Raw genomic sequence first — 22,101 nt, forward strand, 5'->3', positions numbered from 1 at the left:
CATGATTACACCATTGCACTCCAGCCTGGAAGCCAGAGTGAGACCCTGTCTAAAAAAGGGAAAAAAAAAAGTGATCTAGGTTGTAAGAGAGAAGAAAAGATAGGGCAGTGGCTAGCATGTAGCTCAATGCATGGAAGGCTGTTTTGATTATTTTTAAATTAGAAGAGACTGAGGCATGTTCATGGAAGAAGAACTGGCAGAGAGAGTGGGAGTAAAACGGAACTCAAATATCAAGGATGCAAGAGGATGAGGCTGAGAGCAACACCCTAGACAGGTGTAGGAAGCAAGGCAGGGTCTGCAGGGAGAGAGGGGTACAGATGTGAATCGAGGTGAAGATGTGAAGGTCTTGGAGCAGGAACATGGGATCAGTTCCCACCTGAGAGCTTCCATCTTTGCTTAAAATCTGGAAGGAAGGTCACTGTGCATGATGGACAATGACTGCTAGCCTCTCTTCAGAACAGTGAAGGCCACCCCATCAGGCAGAGGGACCCAGGGAAAAGCAGCAATAAAACATTTGCAACCCTGGATCCTGTCCTGCTTCCTGCACAACCTGAGGTGTTTAGCGACCCTGGCTTTCACTGCTACACCACCACCCTAGATTAACAGGCTCCAGAATAGCCTTCTTTAAATTCAAATCTCCATGGCAAGGTTAGCCTGGAACAAGATAAATATGCTTTGCACTTCAGGTCTCAAGTAAAGACTTTTCTTTGAGGATAATATTTCTTTTCAAATGACCAGGATCTGGGGAAAAGTTTCTTTTCTCTCACTCTGACATCCAATTAGATACATGTGATCTTTCCTAGTTTCACTCATGGCTGAGATGTTATCTGTGTATTTAGGGTGGGATCGTTTCATAACAGGGTCAGGAACTTGCAGGCAGTGGGTGAGGTGAGGAGGAAGCAAATGCTCCCAGTGGGGCTGGGCCTCCATCCGTAGGTGGAAAGCTAATGGCAATGGCTCAGCTCCTAGACAGGCCATGAGCAGAGCGAGAGGGAGCTACCCTCCACAGCCTTAGGGATCTCTTTCACCATGCAATCATCTCTACTCAGGAATGGCTAGGGGAATTGTGTCCTCAGTCACCCATGCCTCTAGAGTTTCCATTTGGCTGACATTACACAATTCTATTTAAGCATGCTCAGTTTTATACCCCAAGTTCCTCCGTGAATGGGACTAATGTTTACAAACATTTCTTGTTTTTCTTTTTTTTTTTTTTTTTTCTTGAGACAGGGTCTCATTATGTTGCCCAGGCTGGTCTTGAACTCCTGGCCTCAAGTCATCCGCCTGCCCCAGTCTTCCAAAGTGCTGGGATTACAGGCGTGAGCATTTTACAAAGATATTTAGCATTTGTGATGCAATTCACACGTGTCAGAGGATCTAAATTTTGATATACAGTGGTGTCATTTCTTTTTGGGTAGGAAAACTTCCTTTAGCATGTCTTTAATTTTTTTAAATGGACACATAGTAATTGTATATATTATGGGGTACAAAGTGATGATTTCATATATATACATATGTGTGTGTGTGTGTATATATATATATATATACTTATGTATATATGATTTTATATATATATATCAAATTTATATATAAATCGCATTGTGGGATAATTAAATTAAGCTAATACCATATCAACTACCTCCCATATATATATATTTTTTGTGGTGAGAACATTTGAAATTTACTCTCCTGGCAAGTTTGAAATATACAGTACATTATAATTAACTATAGACACTATGTTGTATATTTGATCTCAAACACGTATTCCTTCTGTATAGACTTTTCCTAATTTCTTCTACAGACTCTCCAGATTGGAAAATATCCACTGATTCCTGAAATGCTACTTTTTATTCTAAAGCTTATTTGTCTAGATCCATGATCGTTTTTCCCTCTTCACCTTGCAATTTCATCATGCATTTGTAGAGGGCATGAATCCACTTTGGGGGCTCTCATTCTTCTCCACATCTCTAGCACTAGAGCAGGACCCAGCCATTAGGAGGTGCTAAGTGTTGGCTAAATAAATCATGAGGACATCTAGCAAGGAAGGTCTTACTAAGCCTTTGCTTATTTGTTCCTCTTTAAGATTCATGCTTTTCTATTTTCTCAGAGCCTTCATTTGAAACTTGAGTTCTCACTATACAGTCAAAATGAACGGTGTCCTTTAAAGTAAAAAATTCTAAATCTCGAATGTGATCTAGTTTTCTTATTGCCTCTTTCTATAGAAGCAGTATAGAAATTAAAATAAAGGCCTCATTTCATTGAGAGTTGTTTAATCAAGATGAGAACAACCTTTTGGGAAGATAACGATGGAGATGACAAGTGAAGAACACATCTCTGCTTTATGTTTCTTCCTGTGTGTTCTGTTCAGTGACAGCTAGTAATTTTTAGAACTCCTCTCAAGGATGCTAATAATTCAGCACTATTGGTACAAAGGACTCACAGAATCTTCACCAAAGACAGTGATTCACTAGAATAGCCACACCCTCCTCTGCTGGGGGACCCTACATGGGACGTCATAGCATTGGTTTAGTTTATCTTGTGATTCAGTATATCCATGTGCTTTGAATTTGTGCACAGGAAATAATCACACACATGCAAAGACAAGTGTGTTATGTAAGAATGTTCATCATAGTACAAGAAGGGGAAATTGGAAGCAGCCTAATTGTCCAATGTGTGAGCAAGTATTTTGAAACAGAATAGAATGCTACTCAGCCATAAAAATGCAGGTCTATATTAACCAGACAGGAAAGATGTCCATGGCATATTAGTGTTTCAAAATCATACAATGGAACAGAATTTTAAATGACTCCCACTACCCTTCCTTTTGTATTATTCCCTTCCCTGAGTGTAGGTGAAATCTATAAACAGAATGGGATAGTACTCCTGTTACTATGTTACTTTATGTGTCAAGGAGGATTTTGCAGATGTCATTAAGTTTACTAATCTATTGACTTTGAGTTAATTAAAAGGCAGATTATCAGGTGGATCTGACCATATCAGATGAGCCCTTTAAATCTGGGTCTAGAGGTCAGAGATAGAACAAGCCAGGGATTCAAAGCAGCAGAGACATTCTCCTGCTGGCATCAAAGACGATAGATGTGTGTATGAATTCTACAGCTGCAAGGAACTGAATTCTTTCAAGAACCTGAACGAGTTTGGAAGAGGACTCTGAGATTAGATGGAACAACAGTCTCAGCCAACACTGATTGCAGTTATCTGAGACCCTGCGCAGAGAACCCAGTTAACCTGTGCTCAAACTCGTGACCCACAGAAACTGATGATAAGTTATGTTGTTTTAAGCTGTTACATTTGTGGTACTTAGCTATGCAGCAACAAAAACATGCATAAGATATACAAAGACATATCACAAAAGGGTTAAGAAAATGTTACAAATTTTCTGAGTAGTTAGAAAATAGATACTTCTTTGGTTTTTTTTTTTTTTGGAATATTTAACATATTGTATAATAAATAGGTATTAGGTTCCCTCCAAAACATCAAGGGTTATTTATTTATTTATTTACTTACTTATTTTTTTTTTTTTTACCAAATATCAGTAGAGCACAGTAGTTCAAAATCTCCCTTGGTTCTGGCTAAGGTCATATCCAGAGGCATAGGAGCCCATGGACTAATGAAGAGCTAGACAGAGAACACAGCTGAGACCAACATGGGCTTCAGGGTGCTATGTGTTTGATGAAAATAAAGTGGTTAATTTAAACAAGGAGTCCTTTACTGCCGTTAACTTGGCTAACTGCTTAAACACTCCACAGAGTCATTTCATTTACAGTCTGCCCAGAAAGTTTCAGAGAAAAGTAGTACTTAAAAGGGAAGAAAGAAATATGGGCTTGTAATTTTGTTTGTGCAGCATTATTAGGGCTCAGGGGAGAGCACAAACAAGATCAAGAGAAAGCTCCAGAGGAGATGTCTTGGACCAACTTCAAGTGTAAACCAAGTGTTTGAATTCTTTTATAGCAAAAATGGCAGGGGGTGAAAGAAAGGCACTGTCTATCTTGCAAATCATCTATGTATTTGTAGCAGGTGGGTGTATCCCTTCTTCTCTGGTTCTGCTAATATATTCTGAATACAGGCAACAATATTGTTGACAATTATGATAGCACATCCTGGGATTATTAAACTCTGGCCATTTCAGGGGCAGTGGGGATAGGATGGCATTGGAGTTGTTGGAAAGAAGTGGGAATAATTTGATGGACTCTGAGGCTTGTCTAACAAGACATTTCAAAGAGGAAAGCCTGGGCTGAGAAAAAAATTTGTCAGTTAAGAAACATAATGAAGGAAGATGACAGAAAGGAATTATTCAGAGGAAAGGAGGTATGCTGCAGGAATCTTTGATGGAGCTGGGAGCATGACACTATTTCTGAATGCAGCTGTTGACTGTTTGAGGCTGTTGGAGTGCTGAAACCAGCAAGGGCATTTTTTGGATGTTCACTGGCATCATGTCAAAAGTCAGCAGTCCAGTCAGGTGGAGACCAGGCCAGTGCCCCTGTCCTCTCGGAGGCCAGGCTGCTTCAGTTCCCTCTGGTGGGGAGTTACCTGAAGAAGCCCTGGGCAGGCAGTCCTGAATGGCCTCATTTGCATAGCAATGCTAAACTGAAGATAAATGGAGGGTGCCATGAGCATCCCAGCTCAGTAAAGGATGCTGTTATAGGAATCAATTGACCACCAAGAAAAAAGAAGAAATGAATGTGTTTATTCTTGCTTTTCCTATGAAGGCAAGGGATTTTACAAGTCTCACTGAGAAGTCGAGGTTTAAGTACAATCTGCCATAGCACAAGAGACCTTGACAGAGGGGGTTGTGATGGGGCTGCACTTGGAGAGGTGCTGTAACGCACACCATGAAACTATGAGGTGTATGTACGGCAGGCATGACAGTCAAAACCATTAATAAGTGCTCAGACACAGGCATAAACCAAATGGATGTTGCAACCAATTAGGAAGGACACCAACTCTAAGTGCGATTCTACCGGGCATCCTGGCTGAATACCAGTCCAGATACCCGCTCTCACATACACACTGCAGGAGCACTGAACGGTTTTCCAGCCACAAAGTCTTCTGAGAGTGTGTCCTTCCTTAGTCCTAAGAGTACAGCCTTCCCACTCTCTTCCTAAGCTTCCAAGAACAGGTTTCTTGGATATTTATCAAGAGAATTTTACAGTAGCTTTGTTAACAGCAATTTTTAGAATATTAGAGGCTGGTTCTCCAGGTTTCTGTTTTTCCCTCCTTTCATCTTTCCCCATGGCGTGATTATGTGTGTTGTTTTACTTTTCAGTGTAGTATCCCCAAATGGAACAGGAAGAGAATGAAGCCAAATTTGTTTTAACACAAATTTTAAGACAAAACAACAACAACAAAAATTAAAGTAAAAAGTGTTCAGAAAGTAGATAGCACCCCGTCATACGCACCACATCTGCCATCATCGGTTAGCAGAAAGCCCTCTCTGAGCCCTGCTTGGTTCCCTCTGCTGGGTTCATTTTGAAAATGAAACCCTACTCCATTTTACCACTCTGGCATAGCAAGCTAGGAATTAGTAGCCTGACTGAAAATGAAGAAAACACCGAATTTTGTGAGAATTTGTTTGTATAACTCTAATGTATAAAAAAGTTTCTATCATAAATTCTGGACAAATGTCTCCATAATTATTGAAGAAGGTTAAAAAAAAGTCCAACCCATAGGCCCAGTAAGTACCGAAGTTACTGTTTTGTATTATAAAGCTATTTATGAATATGATATTCTACAGTTGATGGCTCTTATTTTTATAACGTGTTCCTAGAGGTATTATTAATTACATTACAAAAGGAATTAAATTACATTCAGTATTGCTTAGGTGGTGCATACTTTATTAGTTTCTAATTATTTGAAAACTAGTAACCTTCAGATGGTATATATGATGACTCTTTCAGGCAAAAATTATGATTAACCAGAGCATGATTCCATTGCGATTTGGAGTGTTTCTATATGATTTATTAAATGGGTCCCACTTTTTCCCCCTTTCTGCCTAATTTTCCAAGAAGTAATTACAACGATCTCTGACGTTGTACCCCCAAACTCCCCTTTGTTCACTCTCAAGTAAGACTTGAGTGGAATGAGGGCTTTAGGCACTCTTTGGAGACATTCCAGCAGCAGGAATGGGTGAGTGCCTGAGAGGAATGGGAGGAGAATCTAAGGCAGTGATTTCTAACCTTCAAAGAGCAATGCCCCCATCTCTTTTTGAGCAAATATTTTTAACATCCCTTCATTATGCTGAAACAAAATCCACAGATGGCTTTCTGCATACATAGCTTCTAAAAGATCAATATCATACCCTCTAATGTATGGAAGAAATGTAGAAATAAAAGGATATATGTACAATAATCTGTGTTTCAGTAGATACAGCAGGAAGACTATACTAGATGCCAAAAATATTCTTACAAAATGTAAAGCAGCTTGCAACAATCTGAGGGGCATTTATTCAGGAAAAAAAAAACAGATAAATCTCAGTAAGAAGAGTGAAGAAGAGTGACTTTGTGAGTTTTAATTGGCCTTGTTCTCACCCCTCCTCCACAGCAGTCTTAAAAAGCAGTAGCCTCAGTAGCTTTACAAACTTGCAGCCTAGAAACCAATGAAGGGGAGAAAATGAATACTCCAAAAGCTCCTTTTTTTTTTTTTTTTTTTTTTTTCCAAATTGCCACTATTTAACTTGCCTGGTGGCTCTCTGAAAAACTCCATTCTCAGGGCTTGTTTTTATTTTATCTGATTCACAGCTCATTCTGGATCAGCCCTATTCCTATGATACATAAAAATAAAAGGGCCAGATGAGGTGGTTCCTTCCTGTAATGTCAGCACTTTGGGAGGCCGACTCGGGTGGATCACAAGGTCAGGAGATCGAGACCATTCTAGCTAACATGGCAAGATCCTCTCTCTACCAAAAATACAAAAAATTAGCCGGGTGTGGTGGCACGTGCCTGTAGTCCCAGCTACTCAGGAAGCTGAGGCAGGAGAACTGCTTGAACCCGAGAGACGGAGGTTGTAGTGAGCTGAGATTGTGCCACTGCACTCCAGCCTGGAGACAGAGTGACACTCCCTCTCGAAGTAAATAAATAAATAAATAAATAAATAAATAAATAAATAAATAAAAGCAAATGTTTAACATCACAATGTCTGAAGGGGCAATACCATTTGAGGAAAAAAAAGGGCTAACCGAAAGACTTAGAAAGAAAAACTAGGGAATAAGATGTCCATAGGAGGCCTGGAAAAACTCTGGCATAGATGACCACAAACATGTCCAGGGCTGTGATGCCCAGAACAAAAGCCCCAGGAAGGTCCTAATCCTCTCTGGTTGATCTTGAGGCTCTGTCCACACAGGAAATGAAGGCTAAAGAAGAATTGTAAACTGCCTGCTCCAGAATTAAAGACTTTCCCCAACAAACACACAAGGCTACTTGGCTAAAGCTGGGAAGTTTTGGGCTCAAGGTGCTTAAGGAAATCTCTCTTCAATTGTTATATGACCCCTGAGCTAACTCAGCTTACTTCAGTGCCCATACATCACAAGGAAAATAAACTTTACAGAATTAGTCCAAGAAGGTCCCTGAGTAAACCAGCAGCAGCAGCAGCGGCAGCAGCAGCAGCAGTAACAACAACAGCAAACATCAACAATAGATGCTAGAGAACAGGAAATCTGATGTTAAGAGTTGCCACATTATATTATTTTAAATGTCCAGTTTTCAACAAAAACCGCAAGACACAGAAAGAAACAGAAAAGTACAGCCCATACACAGAAAAAAAAAAAGCCGAGAGAAATTTTTATTAAGAAAGCAAAGATACTAGACTTACAAGACAAAGATCTTAAATTAGCCATTATAAATATGTTTAAAGAATTGAAGGGAAACCATAAGAATTATGTCTCATCAAATAGAGAATATGATGAAAAGATAGATATTACGAAAAGGAGCTAAATAGAAAATCTAGCACTGAAAAGTACAAGAACCAAAATGCAAAATTCACTAGTTTCAACAGTAGACTTAAGCAGGCAGGAAGAAAAATCAATGAACTTGAAGGTAGGTGAATTGCAATCATCCAATTTGAATAACAGAAGAAAACAAAAACAACCAAAGCCCCGGAAAAAGGTGAGATGTTTCTGATACAGTTGATGAAGTATATTAACATTTTCCTAATAGGAGTCCTGGAAGAAGAGGAAAGAGAGCAAGAAAAAGAAGGAATAATTGAAGAAACAATAGCCAAACATTTCCCAAATTCAATGAAAGATATTATTATACACATTGAAAAAGTTCAAAAACTCCAAGTAAGATAAATTTGAAGATACCTACTTTTAGACACATCATATCCAAACTGTCAAAAGCTGAAGACAAATAGAGAATCTCTTTTTTGCTTTTTATCTTTTTCAAACCTCACACCTGTGTGAGACAAAAAAATCTCTAAAACAGCATGAAGAAAATGATTTACCATGTGCAAGAGATCATCAGCAAGGTGATTTAAGTTTTCTCTCTTATGAGCTCTACTATTTTTTCTCTCTTCTCCATTTCTATTTATACTTCATACATATATAAAAAGTTAACTCAAAATGAATCCCAGACCTATATGTAAAATCTAAGACTGTAAAACTCTTAGGACAAACAGAGAAGCAAATCTTTGTGACGTTGGATCAGGTTATGGTTTCTTAGATATAACACCAAATGTATAAGCAACCAAATAAATAATAGAAAAGTTGAATTTTATAAAAATTAATGTCTTTAGTGCTTCAAAGGACACCATTAAGAAAATGAAAAGGGAGTCCAAAGATGATAGAAAATATTTACAAATCACACATATATATGTTGTATGCAGAACATGTAAAGAATAGTCACAATTCAATAATACAAAAGCAGGTCAATTTAAAAATGGAACAAAAATTTGAATAACCATTTGCCAAAGAAGATACACAAATAGCTAAGAAAAACATATAAAGACGTTCAACGTCATTGGTCATTAGAGAAATGAAAATTAAACCCACAATAAAATACCACTTCATACCCACTAAGATGACTATAATAATAATTTTTAAAAACAGAAAAGTTTTTGGCAAGAATATGAAGTGGGAACTTTTGTGTATTGCTGATGGGAATATAAAATGGAGTAGCTACTTTGGAAGACAGTTTGGCAGCTCATCAAAAAAGAAAACTTAAACATACAGTTATCACACAACCCAGAAATTCCACTCTAAATATATACCCATGAGAAATAAAAACATATGTTCACATAAAAACTTTTACCTGAATGTTCATAACAACATTATTCGTGAAAGCCAAAAGTGGAAACAACCCAAATGTACAACTGATGAATGGATAAACAAAATCTGGTTTCTCCACACAATGAAATATTATTCATCAATAAAAGGGAATGAAGTACTGATACATGCTACAACATGGATGAACCTTGAACATATTACATTAAGTGAAGGAAGCCGGACACAAAAGGTCACATATTACATGATTCCATTTATAGGAAATGATCAGAACAGGCAATTCCATAGAGAGAGAAAGTAGATTAGTGGTTGCCAGAGTTGTAAAAATGGGGAGTGACTGCTAATGGGTATGGCAGAGAAGAGAGAAAATGTTTGGGAATCTGATGATAATGATGGTTGCACAAGACCACAAATATACTGAAAATGGTCTAGTGCCATGGCTCATGCCTGGGAGGCTGAAGTGGGGGAATCTCCTGAGGCCAGGAATTCAAGACCAGCCTGGGCAACATAGTGAGCTCTTGTCTCTTACCAAAAAAAAAAGCCTCCTATGCACTTTGGGAGGCTGAGGTGGGAGAATCTCCTGAGGCCAGGAGTTCAAGAACAGTCTGGGCAACATAGAGAACTCTTGTTTCTTACCCACCCCCCAAAAAAGAAATTAAAAATTAGCCAACTGTGGTAGTATGTACCTGTGGTCCCAGCTGCTAGGGAAGCTAAGGTGGGAAGATTGTGTGAGCCTGAGAGGTCGAGACTGCAGTGAGCCATGATCTTGCCATTGCAATCCAGCTTAGGTGACAGACACGCTGTCTCAAAAATAATAATAGTAATACATATATAAAAATATACTAAAAGTTACTGAATTATGCACTTTAAGAGAGTGAATTTTATAGTATGTGAATTATATTTTAATAAAGATGTTATTTACTTTTATTTATTTATTTTTGAGATCAAGTCTCATTCTGTTACCCAAGCTGGAGGAGGGAAGCGTTATGATCTTGGTTCACTGCCACCACTGTCTCCCATGTTCAAGTGTTTCTCCTGCCTCAGCCTCCCAAGTAGCTGGCATTACAGGCATGCACCACCACATCCAGCCTTTTTTTTTTTTTTTTTTTTTTTTTTTTTTTTGGTATTTTTAGTAGAGACAAGATATCACCATGTTGGCCAGGCTGGTCTCAAGATCCTGATCTCAAGTGACCCTCCTGCACTGGCCTCCCAAAATGTTGGGATTCCAAATATGAGCCACCATGCCTGGCCAATAAGAATATTATTTTAAAAAGAGTGGGCTCTGGGGTCAGCCTCCTTGGGTTTGTAATTCAGGTTCTGCCATTTATTGGCTGGGACCTTGGTTAAGTCACTATGCCAATTACCTTAACATGCTGTTGAGAGGTTGAACTAAATTAATACATGTCAGCACTTAAATCAGGACCTAATACAAAAAAAAGTATTTTGTAAACATGAGCTACTTTACTCTTTGAAGGTGGCAAATAACTTTTTTTTCCAACACTGCTGTGTGCCTTCAGTGTATATTCTCAGTCCTCTAATGATAAAGCTCATGGTCTAACTCCAGGTGATTTGCCTAAAACCAATTTTGGATGGCCAGAAATATGGTTAACAGGAAAATGTTTGAAAATAAACATCTTCAATAACTGTCCAGAACTGGCAACTGTGATGCATTGTAGGATAATTTTACAAACCCTTAAGCATCTTTAAGCAATGTGATTATATTCAGAATTTTTCTTCTGCACTATTTTATTTGGAATTCATTTTTGGATCATTCCGTTTTGCAGACAGTGATTAAAATTGAAGATAATTTCACAATATAAAAGTCCAACTAGATGAGTGATAGAGAACATCTAAAATAATGTAAAGGAAGAATAGTCTCAATTTCAAAAATGCTCCTACAATGTATAAAACACCGTATGAGTACTGAGGACATAATGAGAATTAGGTTAGGGCAATGTCCCAGGTGTGAAAGCTGGTTAAATTCTGCTGGAAAAATGTGCTTTGAAAAAGCTTTGTTTATAGATTAAGACCACCCATTGCCACGTGGAGTTTTTATGTATTAAATTTTTTTCCAACCAATTCCGTTTATTCAGTGCTTGCTGTATGCCCTGCACACTGTTACATGCTGACAAAACAACAAAAATATAATAGATCAAACACTGTTCCCCCTGTGTGCCTTCTGGTGGGGAAAAGCCAAGAGGAGGGCACCAACCCTCACCCAGAATCATCCAATCAGACCACACTGACTCCAGCAAAAGAACGCAGGGAGGCCTCTTCATTTAGAAGGAGTGAAGCCTTTCATTGAAAAATCTTTCATGATCCTAACAAGTGCCACCATCTCTGTCTTTTAAAATTGTTTCCATTTTGACTGTGATCTTTGTATAACGAGGTGATCAAGCTGAGCTCTTCTAAGGAGAGGCCAAACCATTGCTGTCCCCCGCCCCTCTGAGTAGCCCTGACTCCCGCCTCACTGAGCCCTCATATTTTTATTTGCTGTTTGGACTGCAGCTAAGCATTGAGCAAGCGTCTTCATTAAACTGTCCACAGTGATTCATAGCTGTCTACCCCCAAGAGGTTACGCATAATTCAGAACTCATCAGCACGCTGGGGACAGGCGGCCGAAATTGCTCCTTCCATGATCTACTGCTTGGCATTTTCCCACTTGGGGTTTCATCTGCTACCCTGGGATCTAATGACTCTGACCTGCTGTGCCCTTCTGAGGATCCTGAGTGCCCAGCCCTCTTCTGAACAGCTAAGGAGCCTGGACCATGGCCTCTGTTGGTATCAACAGTGGGGCCGCCCTATGCAAAACTGCAGCCCCTCTGAGGTGAGGCTCTCTCTTGGAAGGGAACATCTATCATTCAGGGAACCTAAGGTGACAAACCAGGAAGCAGTCTGTCCTTGACGTTCTGCAGAAATAAATGAGGAAAGGTCACAGCAAGAGACAGAGCCAAACTTGTCACTTCTGGCTCTGGAGTGGGGCAAGCAGAATCCACCTTTCACACACTCTTGAGCTCTTCCTCTGAGCCTCCCTACTGGCTGATTCTGGTTTTGGCAGGCTGGCATCTGGCTGAGTCGTGGAGAAGAGGACACCCTGAGTCACTGAGACCTAACTGGACAAACTGATTGATCACAAACTGTGGATCACTGGGACCTGAGTGTTGAAGAAGAAATAGATGGTGAAGGATGAGAGATTGTTCTCAGATCTCTTTTCCTTGGAAAGGAGAGGGGCCCCAGCCACACACCAACCAGGAGGAGGGAAGACAGTTTGGGGTCGGTAGGTCTGACCAGAGCCTGCAGAGGGAGGTAAGTGTGAGGCCAGTGGCTCCTGAGACCCTTGCTAGGAAATCCATCAGGCCGCATGTTGCCAGCCTACACTGTACTGATCTCAAAGAGGTCAGCTGATGCCTAGCAAATCATTCCCACCCCCACCTCAGCCTCTGTTTCACCTCTGTGCCCCACCCTCACACTTCTAAACCAGCCCCACTGCTCAGGCAGCCCCCACTTCTTACCAGTGGCCAATACTAACTGAATCAGCATCAGGCCTGCCTCTATGGTAAGCACTCTCCCTGGATGACCTGATTTAATCATGATAGCCACCCCATCCGGAAATGGTAACTGCTAAGATTACTTTCATTCTACTGATGAGGAAACTGAAGCTCAGAGAGGTGAAGTCATTTTCTCAAAACAACACAGCAGGTAGCTGCCCAAGCCAGAGCCTGACGTAGGGATGTGGCTGTTGTGATTATGCACTAGCTGACATGTCTGGAACAGCCTGCACCAGCCTCCTCAACCCAGGAGGGTCTCAGTCATACTTTTGTTGTCCTGGACCACCTGTAACTTCCAAGGTTCATGGGTGTTTGCACTGGTGAGGTCAAGTTCTGCTTTTTCTTTAAAAATACCCGAAAGTAACAGAAATAGCACGATCATCATAGGACACTGGGCATCCCTCTTTTTCTGATAGCTTCGATGTACTTAGGTCGATGGCAACATATTGCCTCCAAGAAATTCCAGCTGTGTGACTAATAATGAAGGCAATAATAGCAGCTAACATTCATTAGGCACCTGTTATGCTCGGCTCTGTGCTGAGTGAAGCAGGGAATATTGTTCTCTCTGCTTTAGAGGAGAAAAGAGGCACAGAGAGGTTGCGCTTTGCCCAAGGTCACACAGCTTGGGGAGTAGCAGAGCCAAGCCTTGGCCTTGGATCTCATGGAGTCCTTTAATCCCTGTGCTCTATGATCCGGGCACATGCTGAGTTGTGCTGGCCTCAGCCCCGCAGTCAGTCAGAGCATTTGATCAGGCATCATTCATTGAAAACCTACTACAAGCCAGGCAAAGGGAGGGAATAGGAGTCTTGGGCAGTGGTTTACAGTGGAGGGTGGCTGAGGGGCCCAGGCCAGGAAGCACAGTCCCAGGGTGATAGGATATGTGAGTAAGGCACCAAAGGAGCAAATGGTGTAAGGGAAAGGGGAAGGAATTTGGAGCAGGAACCTGAAAGAGGACAGGGTTACCCAAAGCAAGATCTAGCAGCTTCAAGATTTCGTATTAATTCTGTTTAGGGCCTGGGGGGTTATTTGTTGGAGTGCCCCATGGGAATTTATCTGATGATGGGAGGTATTTGAATCAAGGAGCTGGGAAGGATAACTTTGAACTGCATTTAGCTACCAAAGGCATTGTGTGTGTGTGTGTGTGTGTGTGTGTGTGTGTGTGTAAGGAAGAGACATGGAAAATGCGAAATAACTCTCTTTTTGTCATTTTTAACAATCGCAATGAGTTTTGCGGGTGCCTATTTTGATCTGTTTTTGTCAACCCATGTACATGTAGGGCTGCTATGTTATAATGCTGCAGGCTTAAAGAATTTTTTGCATTTCTGTTCAGTTTACAGAGACAAGGTTTTGTCTTACATGTACCCTTCAGCTTACTATGGCTCAGCTCATTCCCTTCCAATGAACTGTACTATTTTTAATTCATGGTAGCACTTTGCTACTCATTCAGCAATCTCCTTTTAACATTCCCCAATGAATGTTTGCCCTTACTGGTGAGTTAATACTGCTCCTACAACTGTGACCCATTCCTGTAACATGAGGAAGTTCAGGCACTTCTAACTTTTCATTTTGCTTAAAATGAACTTATAACTTCCTACCATCCACATTTGGATGCTTTTATAATAGATGTTTTAGCTTTATTATTTGTGAGTGAGACTCATTTTGGGCTTGGAAATTCTACCTAGCTCATTGCCTGACCACAGAGGAAATTATGCCCCAATTTCCTCCCACACAGACCTTGATAAAAATTCTATTTAAACTTAGGATATTTTTTTCCTTTCTTTTTAGTGTATTGATTTGGACTTGGGGATCTCAAGGACAAATGGAATTTCTCCAGGATCTTAAGCTTCCTCTAGCCAGCTTGTGATAAAGCTGCTCAGAGCAGTGAGAGAACCCCACGGTTGGTATTTGGAAACAATTTCAGCTTTACTCCCATTTCTATATCTCAGTGAAAGGTGACAGTAAAATCAAGGAGAATCTCATCTTTAAATTCAAAAAGCAATCCTATTCTGATGAAGTTATTTAAAAGATTGTGGTTAAGGGTCAGAAGTACTTGGGTTTATTCCTAGTTCACCAGATGTGTGACCTTGAGCAAGCCTTTTTGGGCCTCAGTTTCTTCATCTGTAAATGGGGATATTAATAACATCCACCTGATACAACTAAAAAGGATTGGATGAGATCATGCATACACAAAGACTGGTACACAGTAAGTGCTTAATAAATGTTAGCTATGTTACTCCCAGGGCACTGACCCAGAGAACGCTTGGCTCCAATACTTCTGCTATTAACTGTACTATTAATATATCGAGGTAGAGAGGAACTAATATAGGCATATGCAGTAGCTAAAATCATGACCTTTTTTTGATGGTTGCTATTATAAGGAATGATTGATTTTTATCACTAGGAACCCAAACTGTCTCTTCAGTAACATTTCTAATTCATTTGCTAAAGGATTCTTTGGCAATCAGACTTTTCTGCCTATGCTATTGAAAGGTCCTCAGAATAGAAAAGAAAGAAACATCAGATCGAGTCTATCTTGTGGTAAATGTGTAACATTACTATAATGTGATAACAGCCAATGTCGCTGTCAATCAAACTTACCACACGGAATCCTTGGTGAGTGTGGAATTTACGTTCCCATCTTCTTCCAGGAAGATGTCCATTTGCAAATTGGCATCATTATCGTGGGCCGAGAAATAATTGGTAATAACTCTTGCTGGTATTCCAAGACATCGTAAAACTACAGGAAAGGACAGACCATAGCTAAACACATCACCAGCATTTAATAAACACAGAGTGATTAAACCCATTCTCGTAGGGGACTTTCTTCATGACCAACGTGAAAAGTCCTTTGAACATGTTGTCCTCAAGTGTTCTATGCTGGCAAAGGGGACGGTGGAGAGAAATCTTGCTGTGTGATCCTTCAGAACTGTAGCTGGCATCAAATGAAGCCAGCTAGAGTAGAAACCCAACAGGGTTCTCATTGTTTTTTTTCTAAGCATATGATCATCAATGTAGTATTATTTTAGTCCGGTGAATGGGACTATATTCCTGAAAATACAATTTCACAAACCCACTAATAGGAAGTTAGGAATCTATGGAGCAGGTCCTTGATGGAGTTTGCTCTCCTGGCCAGAATTTGCTCTTGTGACATGCATTGGAGGGTGACACCACAGATTAATTTTAATTGTTAGGTAATAAATTACTTGGATACCTTTCTTGCCATATGTACCTATTGATTAAACTTAATCCAAATGCCCTCCCTGGCTCCCAGGATGCCAGACATCAGGGCTCATTGAAAATAATTCAGCTGACAATTTTAAGATTAATGACTTGGCTTGCCGTTTTATTTTCTCCTTCAGAATAGCTTAACATTTTTAACGAAAGACTACCCACCTCCTTCAACAGAACAACCTTGGAAGTCCAAACTGGAGTCTGGTGGACACTCAAGGGTCCCCCTCCTTAAAGGACTCGATCTTAATGCCCCAAACAACAGGGGCAGCTGCCACAGGCCTCCCATTCCCGTCTTCCCCTCTTGATTTGCAGCCCTATTCACCCAGGGTCTTACCAATAAAACGATTGCCACTTTCATTCTGTTTCTGGCTGAACATTAATTCACATTATCCAGATCACGTCTTGGTCAAGAGTCTGCCTTACTCATAATTTCAAGAACGTGAGGCTTGACATGAGGGTACCTGTTCCTCCCGCCCCATTTCCATCTTCAAGTTTACTCTCACTGTTTCCTCACAGTGTGTTTCTGCCTTTTTCTTAATTTATCAACAAAGTTTGCTTTCCAGCATAGATTGGATAACCTTTTTATGCCAAAGACATGAATGGATGTAAGGTGTTCACTACTTTTTTTTTTTTTAAGAGAATTTCACTCTTGTTGCCCAGGCTGGAGTGCAATGGTGTGATCTCGGCTCACTGTAACTTCCATCTCCTGGGTTCAAGTGATTCTCCTGCCTCAGTCTCCTCCTGAGTAGCTGGGATTACAGGTGCCAGCCACCATACCCGGCTAATATATATATATATATATATATATATATATATATATATATATATATATTTTTTTTTAGTAGAGATAGGATTTCACTATGTTGGTCAGGCTAGTCTCGAACTCCTGACCTCAGATTATCCACCTGCCTCAGCCTCCCAAAGTGCTGGGATTACCGGCATGAGCCACCGCACCTGGCCAGTGTTCATTATTTTATCTGACTGTGAGCATGAAGGAATTACGCTGGATAGTGAAATTGTAGGCATGGGAGGACTTGGGTCCTTTCTGTTTTTCTAAGATAATTTCACAAGAGTGGTTGCCTCTTCTGTTGGGCGTCTTCTACTTAGTCTTGACTTGGGAGCTTTGAGGGAGGGGGATGACCTCCAACCTTTAACCTACTATGAAGTACAGGCTTCTATCTGGAACTTCAGTGACAAGTGCTTCTAGGGGACTAGATTTTTTATTTTGATTGCTCCCAAGAAATATATATTCCTTCTGCCCTGGGCTATATTAAAATGGCTAAGAAAATCATCTTATCCCATTCAATACTATGGGAAAACAAACAAACAAATAAAAATCTCAAGACTCTTTTTTTTTTTCCTTAGACTGTTGTGACTTTGAGGTAAAACAACTAGGTTTTGTAATCATTTTTTAAAATGGCTTCCCTCCAGCCTCCAGCCCCTCCCTTTGCTTTTGATTTTAAAAATGTTAACTAGGTAAAACATTCTTTATTAATGAGCAGGCAGAAAGGACACCCCAACTTGAGCTTAATGTTTCTCCAAGGTTGTAGAAATGGCTTGTGAATGAAAATCATTACCAATGTTGAAGACATACTGAAACAAATGTATTTTAAAAAATATTCACCGAATTAATTGTGATATTATCTGGGTCTAGAGAGGCAAATGCCACTTTGAAAAATGATACATGACACTGGAGAGAATAATTCTATTCTCATATGCTTTCCTCTACAGATTGGATGTTGGGCCGACTAAAAGCCAGAGGGGAAACTGGAGAGGGAAAGACCGTTCATTACGTTCTGATCTCTAATTGCTCAGGGGCATTGAGACACGTGTAAAAATGAATACAAGACCACCTGCTATAATACCTTCCATAACTGGGATAAAAATTTAGTGCATATATTTATGAAATTCTCAATAATAAACATATACGCATATTTATACAACTTCTCAGTAACAAATAGCAGTATATATCTTTCCTTATTTATTATTTTAGTTTTTACTGTTTTAGTTTTTTTTAAATGTGCTGGCTGAAAAGAAAACAGCTTTTTTCCCTGTATTCTTACTGTAACCCTCTATTTCTTTGGGTATTAAATGATGGATTACACAGGAAATAGTCTATCATTCTTTCTAAAAAGATTCTGCAGTCAAAGAGAAACCATCAGCATATTTGGCCCACTACAATTTAATTATGCATTGCCTACATCCTAGAGTACTCACGCATGAATTCCATAGTGCCAACAGAGGCTGCTACGTCTCTCTTAGGTTATAGATAAAATGTCTTAAAGTGAAATTTCCTTTACATTAAAAAGAAATTACTCAATGGGATACTTACATGTGTTAAAGACACCAGCAAAAACCCAGCATTGGCCATATCGGACTGGATTCTCAGAGCTCCGGTATTCCAGTAGAATGTCAACACTTCCAGTCCACGCTGATGGGGGAACGCCATAGGCATAGACATTGTCCCAGGATCCAACAACGACACCTTCGTCATCTTTGGCATTCACCTAAATGAGTCCATGAGAAGTGAGAAGGAAGAAAGTTCATTTAAGTTTGTCCACTCCAGACTATGCATGGCACAAGCTGTGGCTTCCAGTGCCTTCTCTAAGTTCTGCCCAGTGAAAAGAGTTCCTCTTCTGTTCTCCTTACCATTATGTTGTCAGGAAAAAATGATGCAAAAACTAAGTGTACAAGAGGAGACCACATAACCAAGACTGCCTGTTTAATAGCATATTATTATAGCGAGGCAAAGTTGAACAGCAGATAGGAGGAGTTCTGACAGCTACCTGATTGGAAGAAGACATGCACAGAACACTTGGCTTGGGCTAGAATCCTGCTCAAGAATGTGTGGAGAAGAGAGGAAGAAATACAAAAGATAAAAGCTGAAGTAGGGCTCTTGTCTTCGTGGAAGGAGAATTCAAAACTCACAAATGAGAAATTAGTGGTCTAATGGATTTTGACTTTCATTTTGAGTGGCAGACTCTAATGAATTGAAAAGTTAATGGATTTCGTGGAATTATTAAGAGTTAAGAAAGTATATTCCCATAGGATGCTTACAGAGGTTTTCTGTTTTTGTTTCTTTCTTTCTTTCTTTCTTTCTTTTTTTGAGATAAGATCTCAATCTGTCATGCAGGCTGGAATGCATGATCGTGGCTCACTGCAGCCTCGAACTCTCAGGCTCAAGCAATCCTCCTGCTTCAGCCTCCAGAGTGACTAGGACTACAAGTGCATGCTCAACTAATTAAAAAAAAAAATTGTTGGCCGGGCGCGGTGGCTCAAGCCTGTAATCCCAGCACTTTGGGAGGCCGAGGCGGGTGGATCACGAGGTCAAGAGATCGAGGCCATCCTGGTCAACATGGTGAAAGCCCGTCTCCACTAAAAATACAAAAAATTAGCTGGGCATGGTGGCATGTGCTTGTAATCCCAGCTACTCAGGAGGCTGAGGCAGGAGAATTGCCTGAACCCAGGAGGCAGAGGTTGCAGTGAGCCGAGATCGCACCATTGCACTCCAGCCTGGGTAACAAGAGCGAAACTCCGTCTCAAAAAAAAAAAAAAAAAAAAATTGTTTTCATAGAGCTAGGGTCTCCTTACGTTGCCCAGGCTGGTCTTGAGCTTTTGGGCTCAAGTGATTCTCTGCCTTGGCCTCCCAAAGAGTTGAAATTACAGGTCTGAGTCACCATGCCTGGCCCAGAGTTTGCTTTTTTTTTTTTTCTTTTGTAAAATTCACTTAAATATTCTCTTTACGATTGTTTAAACTGATTAAAGTTTTATAGTTTTGTTAGAAGGTATTTCTATTTCCATAAAGAGCCTGGGATATTATGGTTTATATATGGGAAGAGACTTAAGCAGAAAAAGACAATCTTGAATATCTTGGAAAAACTTACTACACACATCTGGTAGCAGTAGACCTAAAGTACAGGAGCAAAGACCTTTGATGTTTAGATAATAAAACAAAGGTCAAGAGGTAATAATGCCGAGACATCTTGCCAGTTTTTTTCTGGGCACTGCTGAATCTACCTCTCTTGGTGTAACGTTGATCATGTTTAATTACAGTCAGAAGAGTCTAGGTAGGGAGACCAGAAGCTTTTCCCAAAACTGGTGCCACTTCAACAGTGTTTACATTGACATTACAATGGTGTAGAGCCTTGGTACTTGAGGCATTCATGGATCAGCAGTATCAGCATTCCCTGGGAGCTCGTTAGAAATGCAGAATCTCAAGCCCCTTCCAGAACTCCAGAATAAGAATTTGCATTTTAACAAGATCACTGGGTGATTTGTGTGCACATTAGTTTAGAAGCACAGGTCTGAGCTATAATGCAAAGACATTAGTAAGCAGTGTAAAACATTGAAGCATGTGTGTTTTGATTATGAAAATCATAGACCAGACATTAAATAATGGTGAGCTTTAATGTGTTTGCTGCCTCACTAACTAACAGCTAAGCCTCATCACCTGCCTAGACCCCTCTTTTTGGCTTGCTGTGTCTAGTTGTAGAGAAGTCTGTCTTCCCCATGGGTTTATTAGAACAAATTTTTTAAAAATTGAGAACAAATTAAAAAATCTCTGTCTTTCTGAATTTAACCAAGCATTAGCAAACAGTAGGTGCTCAGCAGTTGTTCAATATCACTTGCAGAGTCAACAAGCATACAAGAATTGTACATTTGAGTAAGAATAAGACCTTCTGGCTAGAGAGAGATGGATAAGAAATCAATCAAGTAGAAGTAAAGATTACTGGTATTAAGACAGAAAAATGTACAGGTAGAGTGAGAACCTGAGGAAGGGACTTATCAGTCAGGTTGGAGGCTGGGTGGTGGTGATGTTGGGGGCCTAATAGAGGAGATGACATGCAAGCTGGCCAGAAAAGGTCATCTACGTAGTGGAAACAGTTTTAATAAATGCTTAGTATCATGAAACAATATGGCAGGCTCTGGGACCTGCTACAAGCTCCGCATGGCTGTTATGTAAGTAGGATGAAATAAAAAATGCTAGAAGAAAACATTCAAGGTGTGCAAGTATCTTTTACTGCAAATGACAAGCCCTTCACCAAAATGGGAGATTTACTCTGGCATTGAGTGGCATTTCCCAAGGAGGGTCCTTCTGGGGAGTGTTGTCTAGAAGATAGCTATTCAATTTGGTTTAAACATGCTATTTTCCCCCTTTGACTCTGTGTCCAGTCAGGTTAAAGTGAAGAAGAACTTTAGTAGCCACACAGTTAATTTGTTCAATGTAGGAAATAAATGAACTCTTTGGGGGTCTCTAAAAGACCTTGTTCAACTAATTGCAAACTCATACCTTTGATATAAATTTTGACTTTAGCTTATAGATTCATGAAATGACTGGAGTGCAACAGGCTTTAGCCAAGCATTCTGGCTATATTAAAGTTCAGTACTTCTCTTTGCAGTTTGAGTGATTATTTAAAAATCTGTATCCATTATCAGGAAGATTGAAGAATGTGTTGGTAGGCTATGATGTGGGTTGGTATTTGTGGGTAGGTAGGTTTAACTTTGAACTCATATTATCATTCCCTTATTACTGAGAAACGAAATAGTCTCTATGAATTTCAAAGGTAAAGGCTCCTAAACTGTGGCCCTGATAACTGATTTTCAAACAGATAGCCATTAATTAGAAGGGCTATTTATAGCATAGGGCTGAACTCAATCAGCTAAGGGGAAGAGTAAGGAAAAAAAAGCTGTGTCCTCTACAGACCTTTTAATTGTTAATGCTGAGCTGTTTCCCTGTTGCTAGATAAATCACAACCCTCATTTATTAGCATTTGGGGAGATTAGCTACTATTTTCTAATTAGAACATTGACTTCTGTGGAGCTCAGATCCTGAAAGAGGTAAGTTTTTAGTGAAAGATGTAAAGGGTTAAAATAATATCTCCCATACTAAACAACAAGATACATTTAGGGGACACTTCAAGGATACGTTTGTCCTTTTTCATGCCATAGTGGGCTGTTTCAACACCCTATCATGAACTCAGTGTTTGACCAGTGGCAGAATAAAGTGTCTTGGTCTTGGATCACTGGTGGTCAAGTAGGCAATACAAGTCCAGTACCATGGACAGGAGGCATTATTCAATTTCATTAAGGCTG

At 40.0% G+C, this 22,101-nt stretch overlaps 1 protein-coding gene across 2 annotated transcripts in view; it reads right to left on the bottom strand.

Annotated features, from left to right (window-relative positions):
* The window catches only part of F13A1 (coagulation factor XIII A chain), a 173,931-nt gene that overhangs the window by 57,260 nt on the left and 94,570 nt on the right, over window positions 1–22,101 (bottom strand). For both annotated transcript variants that reach the window (XM_010338078.3, XM_010338077.3), the window contains exons 7-8: window positions 18,341–18,515; window positions 15,376–15,514 (exon numbers count right to left, since the gene is read on the bottom strand). In XM_010338078.3, coding sequence (XP_010336380.1) covers window positions 15,376–15,514; window positions 18,341–18,515 — 314 coding nt within the window. The remainder of the gene's footprint in view (window positions 1–15,375; window positions 15,515–18,340; window positions 18,516–22,101) is intronic.

This window comes from Saimiri boliviensis, chromosome 4 (assembly GCF_048565385.1).
Source record: "Saimiri boliviensis isolate mSaiBol1 chromosome 4, mSaiBol1.pri, whole genome shotgun sequence".
Taxonomy (NCBI): Eukaryota; Metazoa; Chordata; class Mammalia; order Primates; family Cebidae; genus Saimiri; species Saimiri boliviensis.